The sequence below is a fragment of the Acinonyx jubatus genome, chromosome E4 (assembly GCF_027475565.1).
Source record: "Acinonyx jubatus isolate Ajub_Pintada_27869175 chromosome E4, VMU_Ajub_asm_v1.0, whole genome shotgun sequence".
NCBI classification, from domain to species: Eukaryota; Metazoa; Chordata; class Mammalia; order Carnivora; family Felidae; genus Acinonyx; species Acinonyx jubatus.
The window spans coordinates 28,760,577-28,772,697 of NC_069395.1; the positions used below are offsets into that span (position 1 = coordinate 28,760,577).

The following is a 12,121-nucleotide window of genomic DNA, read 5'->3' on the forward strand; positions in this document are numbered from 1 at the left end:
AAGACGTCTATACCCGCAGCATCCCTTTACGTGCAGCTGCAGATAAGCCCTTCCCCCTGCCCGCCAGACCCCTGGCCCAGAGACTCATGAAGTGTCTTAGAGGTTGCCATCTGCCCCCCAGTACTGCTCCCAGCCTGCCCTCCCAGGCCGGGGCCTCTGGCACCTGCTTTATCAGGATTCTTACGAGGGACAGCTGGTTTATGTTACATGCCTGCTCCCTCCTCTGTTCCCTGCATATCTGTTCTGGTTTTAAATAGCTTATCTGAGCAGCTGGACAACCACATGGGCTTATATGGCGTGGGGTGCATGTTCCTTTAGTCCCGTCCCTGGCACCTGCCAAAATAGCAGCCAGCACCCCCCGCGCCCCCGCTGTGTCTCTTGCTGCACATTCCTCCCACCGCAGGGCTTGGCTTACAAGGCCCCAGCCCACAGGCCTGCTTAAAGCCCTCTCCATCCCCTGCCCTCGCCCAGTCCCTGCTGAGGCGGAGCAGATACCTCGGGATCTGTCGGCAGCTCCTGGTTTGAGGTAAGACCTGGGTGCAGCTCGAGATGGGGAGAGCAGAGAGGCGAGGAAAGGTGTCCTGCAGCCTGGCACTTGTATCCAGAGTCTGCCTGCGTCCGCGGGGAGTGGACGTCAGAGTCCCTAGCGGCCCACGTTCCCTGTGAGAAGAGGCCACGCTTTACAGGGGTGTCACAGGGATCAGGTTCCAAGACTAGCACAGTAGGGCAGTATGTTAGAAATGTTAGACTTGGATTTGAGTCCCAGATCTGCCACTAAAGAGACTGTATCGCTGGCAGGTCTTGGGTGAGTGCCTTTCCCTCCCTGGGCCTCAATTTCCTCATCTGTAGAGTGGGGGAGACAATTGCTAGGTCTCTGTCTGCTCTACAGACAGTGAAGCTCTAAGCAACAGGAACTCCCCCAGATTGCTCAGTCCCGCCCCTCACCTCCAGGCCCAGGGCCCCCTAAACCTTTCCAGGCAGGTCCTTCTTGACTCCCAGAGAGCAGAGCAAGACTGCAGTCATGTCAATCAGAATAGTCCCGGTGGTCAAATTCACATCTCCAGGAATTCAGAAACTGTCTTGTAAGCGCTGAGGAGGAGCCCAAGTCCGGAGGTAGGCAGGGACTGGGGGAGCACCTCTGTGAGCAGACATGTGACGTCCATCTGCCTTCCACCAGGACCACCCTCCTCCCCAGAGAGAAAGCCCTGTGAAGTAGCATTTGGGGGGGGCTGATGGGGGAGAGACCCCAGTGAGAGATCCTTCTATGGGGTGGGAACCCAGCTCCAGGGGTTAGAGTCCAGCTGCCCCCTGGCCCCCCGTGGACCCTTGTCCCACCCCATCCCAACATGCCCTGTAGGGACAGACCTTGCTCAGGGTCTGGGAGTGGCAGAGAAAGGATATTCCCTTGACTTCCAGCTTCTCCTGGGCCGAATGAGGAAACATCTAGCGAAGGGGTAGCCTAGCGTGTAAGGAGTGTCAATGCACATTCCAGGCCTACTGCAGCTGGGAAGCCATCTGACCTCCAGAATTCCTCCTCTGACCCATGTCTCGTAGGGCAAGCCCTCTCCGGGCAGAAGAGGAATCTGAGAGGATCGGGTTGCCTGCTGGCCCCCCTCAACCCTGTCCCCTAGCTCTCCTGGTGGGCTGACAGCTGCAGGCTTGGGAGGATTCCAGCTGGATGTTGGGGACAAGGGCTGAGGGATGGGGCCCACATTCCTCAGAAACTCAGAGACTTGTTTCTGTGAGCTTAGAACTTGAAGCTCATCTATTTTATACATAGGAGAAGCCTAGAGAGATGAAATGAGTTCGCTAAGGTCACACCGCAAAAACTGGGGTTAAACCCAGGTTGTCTTTTTTTAAGTAATCTTTATGCCCAGTGCGGGGCTTGAACTCATGACCCTGAGATCAAGAGTCTCAGGCTCTACAGACTGAGCCAGCCAGGTGCCCCTGAACCCAGACCTTTTGACCTCACGGCCAGTGTTCTTTCTGCCCCGTATTGTTTTTGCTTTACTCCCCAAGAAAGGTGACCCTGATCTCTTGGCTGTAAGGGAGTTTGGCTAGAAAGCCGTCTGTGGAAGCAGGTGAGGGTTTGGGTGTGAGGACACAGCTGCTCCAGGACATTCTCACTCCTGGCCCTGCCAGGTTCCTGATTATGTCTCATTCCAGAGCCCCGGCCTCGGCCTATCGCCTTCCCCATCATCAGTCTTGCCTTCGGGCAATTGGCTTGCCTGCTGTCCTCTTGGTTGAAAGCCCTCCCCTACTCTCCATGGTCAGTTTGCTATTTTTGGGAGTTGGATGGTGCTCCCAGGAGCAGGGAGAGGGCTCCAAGCTGCTCTTTCTTCCTCTGAGCCCAGAGCCCTGCCAGCAGGAGGGAGGGCAAGAGAGGGGAGAAAGCTAGAGGCCACATGCCCCAGGCTGGCATGCGTAGCCCCTGTGAGAAACTTCTCTGTCCTCCCTGAGGTGACAGATTCCTCCCAGGAATCTCTTCCTGCCTACTGTCCTGGGGCTTGGGGCAGTGCATATCTGGGGTGAGGGGGCTATTCTCTTTGGCCACTCTCATCTGAAGACCCATATTGGAGATGCTCTGGCATTTGGGTCTTTCTTTAGCAGAATGAGGTTCCATCCCCAGCATGATACTGTACGCATCTGACATCTCTTTCCACCCGCCTCCATCCAAATGGAGCCAAAAAGTGGCTCAGAGTTTCTGTCCAAAGCTTCTGTGTAAACCCTCCCTCACTTGCCCCCACCCTGCGCCAGCAGAGGGAGCTAGAGAGGGGCCTGCCTCGCTACAGCCATGCTTGTCCTGAACCCAGCAGGACCCCGGGGATATTGGGAGCAGGTTCAGATAAGTAGCCAGGCGGCCGGCGGCTGAAGGGGACATTGGGTCTGAAGAGTTCTCCACTCAGAGGGGCAGTTGGGCGCAGAGAATCCTTCAGATCCCTCAGCCCGAAAGCAGCTGACGTCACCCCACCCCATCAGAACAGGGACTCACTGGATGTCATCAGGTGGGTGCCTGGGGCGCCACTCCAGTTGGATGTGCAGGGAGAGGCGGAGAGGGCAGTGAGCGGTGCCCTCCCTCTGCCCCTGTCACCTGTGGCTTGAGTCAGAAGTTGGTGGCTGGACGTGGGTGGGACAGCAGGCAGGGGCCCAGGAGAAGCTTCACTGAGGGTGGCCGTGTCCTTTGTTCTGATTCTACTCCTGCCTCACTGTAGGCTCACCCTCACATCACCTTATCCCTTTTCTCGCTCAGGAAGATTGAGAGCTCTCATGCTGCACAACTCCGCGGGGCCGCCGTGCACGCTTCAGCCAATGTGAATGGTGCCCCCGGGGCTGTACACGCATGTGGCCCGGGAGGGTTGGGTTATAACAGTTATTAGTCAGAGGTCTGCTCTGGGCCAGGCACTTTACACGAGCTCTGAGCCTCCCAGAGGAGGAGCCATTTCACAGAAGAGCTGAGGTGTAGGGAGGTTAAGTGACCTTTCCAAGGTCACAGGCAAATGTGAGGTGGAGCCAGGATTCAAAACCAGATTTGTCTCCCGTCTCCCTGTGGCTTCTCTCTGCAATTGCACGGAAACAAAACCTCACACTGCCTAATGCCTTCCAATTTCCTTAATGTCGATTTACTCCTCATAAAGATCCTTGGGTAGCCAGGATGTGTAGGGTCTATCTCCAGGGTACAGAGAAAGAACTGCCCTTCAGAGACGTTAAGCAAAGACTTGCCCAAATGCACTCAGCAAGCTGATGGAAGAGGGTTGGAATATCGATTGTCCGTTCCTATCCCAGTTAAGGGTGCATCTCAAAACGAGCTCTCCAGGCAGACATTATTTAATTGGAATTTTATAGATTAATATGCAATCCTAAGAAGTGATACAGTTCCCTTGCACACTTTGCCCAGTTCCCCTCAATGGTATATTTGCACATCTATGGTACAGGTCACAACTAGGATATGGGCATTTGCTAGAAGCCATAATCTGACGCAGATTTCCCCGGCTCTACTCGGACCAGGTGTGTGTGTGTGTGTGTGTGTGTGTGTGTGTGTGAAATTCAGTATGGCTTTAATCTGTGTCGGTTCATGTGTTCATCACCACACTCCAGACACTAAAATGTTCTAAAACCACAAAAATCCTGTGCACCTTTTTAAAAATTGTTAAGTCACCTCTACACCCAATGTGGGGCTTGAACTCATGATCCCAAGGTAAGGGTCACATGCTCCTCCAACTGAGCCAGCCAGGTGCCCCTCCTGTGTGCCTTGGGTCAGCACGCCCACCTGTCCTCCCCTTCCACCCCCTACAACCACCGATCTGTTCTCCATTTCTGTAACTTTGCCATTTCAAGAACGTCATATAAATGATATCATATCGCTTGGCCTTTTCCCCCTCAGTGAGAGTAATTCCCTAGAGATTCATCCAAGGCGTCCTGGGTATCATGCCTTGTTCCTTTCCATCACCGTGAAGTATTCCACGCTATGGATGTGCCACAGTCCATGTACCCACTCTCCCAGGGGAACGTTCTGCAGTGATGAGCAAACTACACGGGGTACGGGTTGCACAGCTTTGCTGCCCTGAATGCTTGGCAAGGTTGTGGACAGGAAAGGTTGAGCAACTATAGAAACATTGTTTTGAGAGTTACAATGATTTGCACCAGAGCAGGGAAGTTCCAAACAGTGTATCTGTTGCAGAACAATGAGTGAAATGGACATGGTCGGTGCCCTTGAGGTGAATGAGTGAAATGGACATTGGACCGGTTGCCCTTGAGGTGATGTGGGGTTGTTATCCCCCCTTGACAGAAGGAGAAGCAGGCTCCTGGCTGCAGGTCACAGGCTGATGAGGGGCAGGGCTAGCATCACCTCCCCGTGTCTCAGGCAGTAGCCTGAGGCTAAGCTCTTCTCAGAGCTGAGGAGGGCTCGGATTCCCCTTCTGCCCATACTGACATTTTTCTCTTTCCGGAGGGAGAGCGGAGACCATGTCTGACGTGGAAGAGGTGGGGGAAGAGTACGAGGAGTGAGTATCTGGAGCATCCTGTCTGGGGTGCTGACCCCTCCCTCCCCTGCCCCTTACCCCCCCCTCCCCCGGGGCCATGAGCCACCTGGGATAGGGAGGGGAGTGGCTGTGCGGCTTCTGGGGAGGTGCCTCTGCGCCTCTGCGCCGCGGACCCTGGGTTGGCCACAGGCTGGGAGACTTCTGGAAGTAGAGATGCTCGGGTCCCAGGGTCAGCTGGGGGTCCTGTCTGGCTCAGAGACTAGGAGGCAGAAGAGCTTTGAAGCTGTGTCTCCTGAAAACGAATCCAGAGCCGTTCAGTGACTGTCTCGAGGCCGCAGAGCTGCTCATGCCCCATGAAACCCAAATCAGAGCTCACTGTTAGCACTTCATCTTGGAATCGTACTCCTCCTGGAGTGCCCCGCCCACCGCCCTGCCTGGGAGACCCTGGGGGTGGGACACTGGCAGGGGTCTCACAATGATCTCCTGGGGGTGGTGCTCACCAGGGAGCCTGCAGAGGCATCAGGATGCAGAACGCCTGCCCTCACAGAGCGTGCTCTCCTGTGGATGTTAAGATGTTACATGTTGGAAACAATTAGCCAAGAGGGGTTACCTGGGTAGGATTTGGATAGCGAAGGGCGAGGGAAGGGCATTCTAGGGGACAGCTTGGCAACGCTCAGAGCGGGGAGAGAGTGGTAAGTGGGCAGACGCTGGAGAGAGCAAGCTGGCCCAGGCAGAGGTTTGCTGGGGACAGTGGGTAACCCTGGCGGAGAAGGCTGAGCCAGGTTAGGGGGTGCCTTTATAGGTGGGCAGAGGGGGGGTGAGCCTCATTAGGCAATGAGGGAAATAAAGAGCGGAGTCATCCTCGGGAAAAGGCCAGTGTGTGCGTGTGGTGTGTGTGCGATGTGCTATTGACAACGTGTCCTTCTGCCGGGCAGGGAGCAGGAAGGTAAGCACACGCCTGTGTACTCATGTGGATGGAGGGCAGCGTGGTTGGAAACTGACCCGCCTCTTGTCTCCTCTCTTATGGCCGTGGTCTTCTCTCCTGAGCAGAAGAAGCCGCAGAAGGTATGGAGCTCGGGCAGAGGGAGGGCCGGGAAGGGGAGATGCCAGGAATCCAATATTCTGGGGGCCCTGAGAAAACAGCTTGTCTGTGCCCGCCCCTCACTCCCAGCTGAGCAAAGACCCTTCAGCAGCCATGGCCCCTGGATGAGAATCGTTCCAGCCTCGGTTGCTCAGGTCTCAGGCAAAAGGTTTAAACCTGTCTCCTTTGTCTGTCATTTTGTTCAAACAGAATCACCCCTTTTTCTAATTAATTACGTGTGATTTTTTTTCTCTATTTGTTTTACCATGAAAAGTTTTAAATGCATGTAACAGTAGCAAAATAGAATAACGCCCTCCCCTCCCTCACCATGCGCCCATCACCCGGCTTCAGCAGTCATCAGCTATGGCCAATCTTTTTTCACCTATGCTTCATCTCCCCTCAGTTATTTTTATAAAAGTTTGTTTTATTTTATTATTATTTTTTAATGTTTATTTTTGAGACAGAGAGACAGAGCGTGAGTCGGGGAGGGGCAGAGAGACAGGGAGACACAGAATCCGAAGCAGACTCCAGGCTCAGAGTTGTCAGCACAGAGCCTGACACGGGGCTCGAACTCATGAACCATGAGATCATGACCTGAGCCGAAATCAAAAGTCAGTTAACCGCTTAACCCAGGGAGCCGCGCAGGCACACTTCCCCTCAGTTATTTTAGAGCAGACATCACAAATCATCCCCAGACATCATATATTTCATGCTTACATAGTTCAGTAGGTACTTAAGCACTAAAAGATAAGCGCTACTTAAAAAAAGAAGACGTAACCATTGCACCATTATCACACCTAAATGCATTCAATTTAATAATTTTTCAAAATGAGATTATAGAACTGTTCCGTTATCTGAAACATTTTATTTAAACACGAAGACATCATTACACCTTGGAAAGTCCCTTCTGACCCATAGACCCATTCCTACTCTGATCTGTTCTCACATTTCTCCTCAGCTTTGTGCCTCATATCTCACGCGAGAACACCCTAACCTTTCTGCCTTCCTGAGTGCTTGACACACCGATGTGATTACGAGGCCTCACTCCCCAAGTGGCCCAGAGGAGCCCTCAGACCCCTCAGGCTTCTGCAGGCCTGGCAGCTTGCATCCTGCCCCTTAGAGGCTCAGCAAATTCTCTCAACTCTCATTTAAGGCTGTTCCAGGGTGCCTGGCCAAAGAGTAGACACATGAGAAACTCACAGGGGAAACCGAGAGGGGCCATGGGAGTCGCTTTGGTTTTCCAGGAACACCAGATACTTTAGAAGCTATTTGAACTGTGTTGTGAATTTAAAAAATCTAGCTGGCTCCACTTTTCTGCTGTGTGACCCGCATAAACTCTCGATGTGGTAGGTTTTCCTTCGCTTTGGAGGCTTGGCCAGCTTGTGAATTTTAGGGGGCGATATTTGAGATACAGACCTTTGGATCTGGGGCTCATCTGCCTGCTACACACAGTGGGATTTGGCTGTGAATTAGCAAAACGGTTCTGCACTGTGATGGTGGACTGAGCTCTATGTATGACCTTGCTCGAAGGGACTCTACCCGCCTCCCTCATAGCTAAGTCCCTGGCTATACATGACCAAGAAAGAGCAAGGTCTACATGGATGACCACTCAGCCTGCAGAATGGACGATGCCCTGTCTCTTCTTCCAGTAGAGAAAGGGTGCATTCTGCTGTGAGCTGTTTCTTTGGGCAGGTGTTTGCATACCATGGGCTGGTCTGTTTCCTCAGTGTGATAATGCTGTGCCTTCCTTAGATGGGGCTGCTTCCTTGAAAGACACCAACAAAACTGCCCTGTGCCAGGCTCTCCACTGGGGCTCTCAGAACTGTGAGTCCTGGAAATTGGAGATGTTTTGTGGGATACCTGAGGGGCTCATTCAGGGTAGGAACATGGGAGAAGTTTGACAGCCGGGAATTGTTCCCACTCTCTGCTCTTCGGGACCTCTGTCCTCGTGTCTAGAGAGGGAGGAGATGGCCCGATACCATCATTTACTGAGTGCCTTCCCACTGAGTGCTCTATGCCTGCTAGATCACGGCGGAGACCTGAGGATCATTCTTTCCATTATACTGACAAGGCGCCTGGGAAGCGATTTGCCTCAGTTGCTAGAAGTAGTGATTCAGGGCTTGGAACCGGAGCTTAATTCCAAAGCCCATGCCCAGAACCGTGCGCTGTCTCCCTGCTCCTGTCCCCGTCCTTCTGCTCCCAGACTAACCTGTCTCGCTTCTCCCCTTTGCCGCGGCCACTCCCTGACCCTCAGAAGAGGAGGACTGGAGACAGGATGAAGACGGTAGTACAGCTTTTACTTTCCTGTGCTTTCTGCTCCCTGCTGTCCTGAGCCTGGCTGCCGTGGACGGGCCCTGTTCTGTGGCAGAGTGGGGTGGGCCGGGCGGAGGGAGGGATAGGTGTGGAGTGGGTCAGTCACCTCCTCTCAGCCTCACAAGGACCAGGCCGCTGCTCCTTTCCCCTGGTTTCTGATCTTTCTCCTGGGCTGGGCGGTGGGAAGAACCCAGGCTGGCTTGTCCCCTGGCCTGCTCCGAATGTGGCCACAGAAGGCGACTAATGTCTGGAATGAGTGGCCTTTCTCTGCCCCCGCTGCTGATGCTGGGCCCTCCCTCTGAAGTGGACAGGACCCAGGCAGGGTGGCCAGGGTGTGAGGGACCTGGCGACAGAGCGATCTGAAGAGCAGCTGGAGGAACTGGAAATAGCCAGGGCAGAAAGGACATGACGTCAGGCTTCAAATGTGCACTGCTGTGGGGTGGGGGTGGGGGGCCGGGACTTGTTTCTAGCCCCTAGGGGTGGGACTAGGGCAAGGGAGACAGACTTGGGCTGAAGTTGAGAAAGAACTTTCTAATAGTGATGTCTCAAGATGTAGTGAGGAGGCCGGGAGTGCCTCACTGAGCGTGTTGCATGGGCAGGGGGTATTCTACAGAGAATTGACACATTAGATGGGGTGGGGACAGGGGTTAACAAGATGGCCTGAAGAGGACCCCACACCTGGTCATACTCTTGCTGGCCAGCCTTCTATTCTTGCCCCTTCTGGAAGGATCTTCTTTGGGGTAAGGCTCCTGTGGGGATCAAAGAAGAGGCATCCCCGGGCCCAGACTAGGAAAAGAAGACAGAGAACAGAGTGACTGGGAGCCAACATTTCTTTCCTGATGGCCTCTCTCTGTCCCTTCCTGAGGCTTTCTCCTCTCCCTCTGCCAGGAGGCCACACTTGTCAGCCCATCAGCCAGTGAGCATGACCAGATGCCTCCTACGGGCAGAGCCATGAGCCTGGCGTCATCCTGTCTGATCTGTCTACTCCAAGTGCCTGACTTGGGTGGGGTCCATATCCTGCCAAGCAAAGGGATGAAAATAGAAGAATCCTACCAACTCTCTGGGCAGTACAAATGTCTACACAGTGGGCACCTCATCTACCCTCCCACTGTCTTGCTGTTTGGGTTTCTTTGGGATACAGATGAAGGGTCCCTAGAGTTACCGAGTCGAGGACAGGAGCTTCCCCAACACCTCATCTTAAGCAGGATACATCCTGTGGTGTCAGATCACTGGGTGGAACATTGGGGGTGGAAGGTTGGGGAACAGGGTGGAGTTGTATTGCCAGGGAGGCTGTTGGGCAAAGGTGCTGAGTGAGGCAGAAACAGCTAGCCGCCAGACCTTCCCACCCCCAGCAATGAGTGTTTCTGGGCCTGCAAGCCCTTCTCTGCTGGTACCAACAGCAACCCCCCCCCCCCCGCACCCTAACACACTCCTACCCCAGACTTCTGGCCCTCCCAGTGGCCTTCACGTACAGAACAGGTCTTCATGCTCAGAAAGGCCGGCTTGCAATTCCCAAACTCCCAGAGAGACAAGTCTAGAACAAAAGCACTCTCCACAAGCTTGATCATGCCCTTCTGTCATGGTTTACCAGGGTCTGTTGTCATTACTGAACTTTGCTAGAATATGGCAAAGGCAGCCATAGGCAGTATACAAATGAGTGGATGTGGCTGTGTTCCAATAAAACTTTATTTACAGAAGCAGTCTGGGGGCCAGATTTGGCCCTTGGGTCATAGTTTGCCAACTTCTGGTTTAAACCAAGAACGGAGCAGCCCCTTGTCATTCATATTGGTGACTCCAACATTCCTCTGGATCCTGGATGTTGCTGACCTCCATCCCCACCCCTCTCTGATCTGGGTTCTGCCTGCTAGCCTAAGTAAGGGCCTGGGTGTTCACTGTTTCTGGCTCACTTCTCCAGAGCAGGAAGAGGCAGCAGAAGAAGAGGCTGAAGGTGAGGCTGAGACTGAGGAGACCAATGTAGAAGGTAAGGCCCTGTCTGGGGTGGGGGTGGGGGGCTTGCTCATGGTGTTGAGGGGGGGTGGCAGGAGCCCCCAGAAACACTCCTATGACCGTGAGAAATCCACCTGGAACCTGCTTTCTAACCTATGCAACAGTACATCCTGCCTGGGCTGGGATTCAGCCCCCAGTTGTTCGATCAATGAACCTTGACTGTGAGCTCCTTTCGTGTCAGGCAGAGCCTTGGGCCCGGGGGCATGTGTGTGAATAGACATCCCCTGAGCCCAGGAGCCAGCAGGGTGCACTTTGGTTAGGACCTGTCTGTCGGGGAGACTCTGGAAGGGGGGGACTTGGGTCTAGAACAAGGATCTTTGCTAATTTCTCACGTTCTGTTTAGGAGACGGACAAGAAGAGGAGGCTAAAGAAACTGAAGGTGAGGACTGTTGGACATCAAGAGAGAGGTAGTGGGGCATCGAGGGAGCCCCTCCAAGCAGCTTTAGGGGAGACTGACCACAGGGCTCCCTCCAGGGAGGTGGGCGAGGAGGGGTTCAGCGGGGGAGAGGACAGAGTTGATGACCATGCAGGTTTGGGGTCTTGGCCTTCAAACCTCTGTCCCCCTCATTCCAGAGAAGCTGTCTGGGTGGTGCCCTGTGGGAGAGGGGACCAGTGTCCAGTCCCCAATCTGGACAGGGCCCCAGAAGTCGCCTACACATACAAGGCTCCTGGAGCTCAGGCAAAACCACTTGTAAGGTGTGGTGTCTATAGGATGAAATCCCAAGATGTAGATGGCCCATGTGGGGGGGGGTCACTGCAGTGGTCATTGTCATGTTGCAGCCTCTACCAAGGGTGCATTGGCTCTGGAGGGGAGGGGCAGCCAGCTGGGTCTTGAAATCATGCCCCCTGGCATGGTCCCCTGGAGGCCAGGAAGTCCAGGGAGCTACCAAGTAGGCAGGGCCTCGGAGGGGACTCTGGGGCCAGGATCCCCCCGGGACAGTGCCCAGAACCGGTGAATGAGAGAAGGCTTTGGAGTTTCACTCTGGGAGGGTGTTCTTCCTGTCAGGACACAGCTGTCCCCTGAGATGACCCCCTGGGAGCCACTATGGGAGAAGGAGTGTGGGGTCTGTGGCTCTGCTGCTTTAATTCTTCGTGATGCTCCTGGAACCGGGGATCCCCAGGGCTGGAAGGAACTCATTGTGCAGATGGAGAAACAGAGGCGCTTGGGTGCCCAGCTTTTCAGGGGCAGAGCTGGGACCAGATCTGGGGCCTTCTGACCCTGTGGCTGTGTGCTTCTCTCCTCCCCAGATGGCCCAGTGGAGGAGTCCAAACCAAAGCCCAGGTGAGCAGGACACACTTGTGGTGAAGCCCTGGGAGGAGAAGGCCAGTGAGGAAGGACAGGAGTGCAGTGTGATACAGTGGGCATGGGCCGGGGGTGCAGCAGGCACCTGTATGGTTGTACAGGTTGTGTACTGCACAAGAGTCGGCCCGAGGGAGAGGGGGGGCTGCAATCCACCTCACGCTCCATTACCAATTGTGTACCCCGGCATGGAAAGCACTGTGTTCACCCAGAGGTGAAGGGGTGGACTAGTTGTGGCCCTGGATGGATAGCCTCTCCTGTCTCACGGCACGGCTGAAGTGGGACCTGAAGGAAGAGGGACGGAAATCTGGAGGAGCCAAGCAGTGACAGCGTGCCAGCCTGGCTGGCTTCAAAGTGTCACAAAGGGGCGGGGCAGGACGGCCTGGTGCCGCAAAATGAAACCACCTGGAAGCTGCCGGGGTGGGTGTCAGGTGGAGAGGG

The 12,121-nt window shown here is 54.6% G+C and overlaps 1 protein-coding gene across 4 annotated transcripts in view; it reads left to right on the forward strand.

Annotated features, from left to right (window-relative positions):
• The window catches only part of TNNT2 (troponin T2, cardiac type), a 39,914-nt gene that overhangs the window by 20,456 nt on the left and 7,337 nt on the right, over window positions 1-12,121 (forward strand). Inside the window, exons 1-7 of one of the 4 annotated variants that reach the window (XM_027074661.2) lie at window positions 4,949-5,000; window positions 5,915-5,925; window positions 6,030-6,044; window positions 8,315-8,344; window positions 10,289-10,354; window positions 10,724-10,759; window positions 11,629-11,662. In XM_027074661.2, the coding sequence (XP_026930462.1) occupies window positions 4,963-5,000; window positions 5,915-5,925; window positions 6,030-6,044; window positions 8,315-8,344; window positions 10,289-10,354; window positions 10,724-10,759; window positions 11,629-11,662 (230 nt within the window). In that variant the 5' untranslated portion in view covers window positions 4,949-4,962. Of the gene's footprint in view, window positions 1-4,948; window positions 5,001-5,914; window positions 5,926-6,027; window positions 6,045-8,314; window positions 8,345-10,288; window positions 10,355-10,723; window positions 10,760-11,628; window positions 11,663-12,121 lie in introns of those variants that run through there. The other 3 variants (XM_053208797.1, XM_053208798.1, XM_053208799.1) reach the window with 3 other exon arrangements.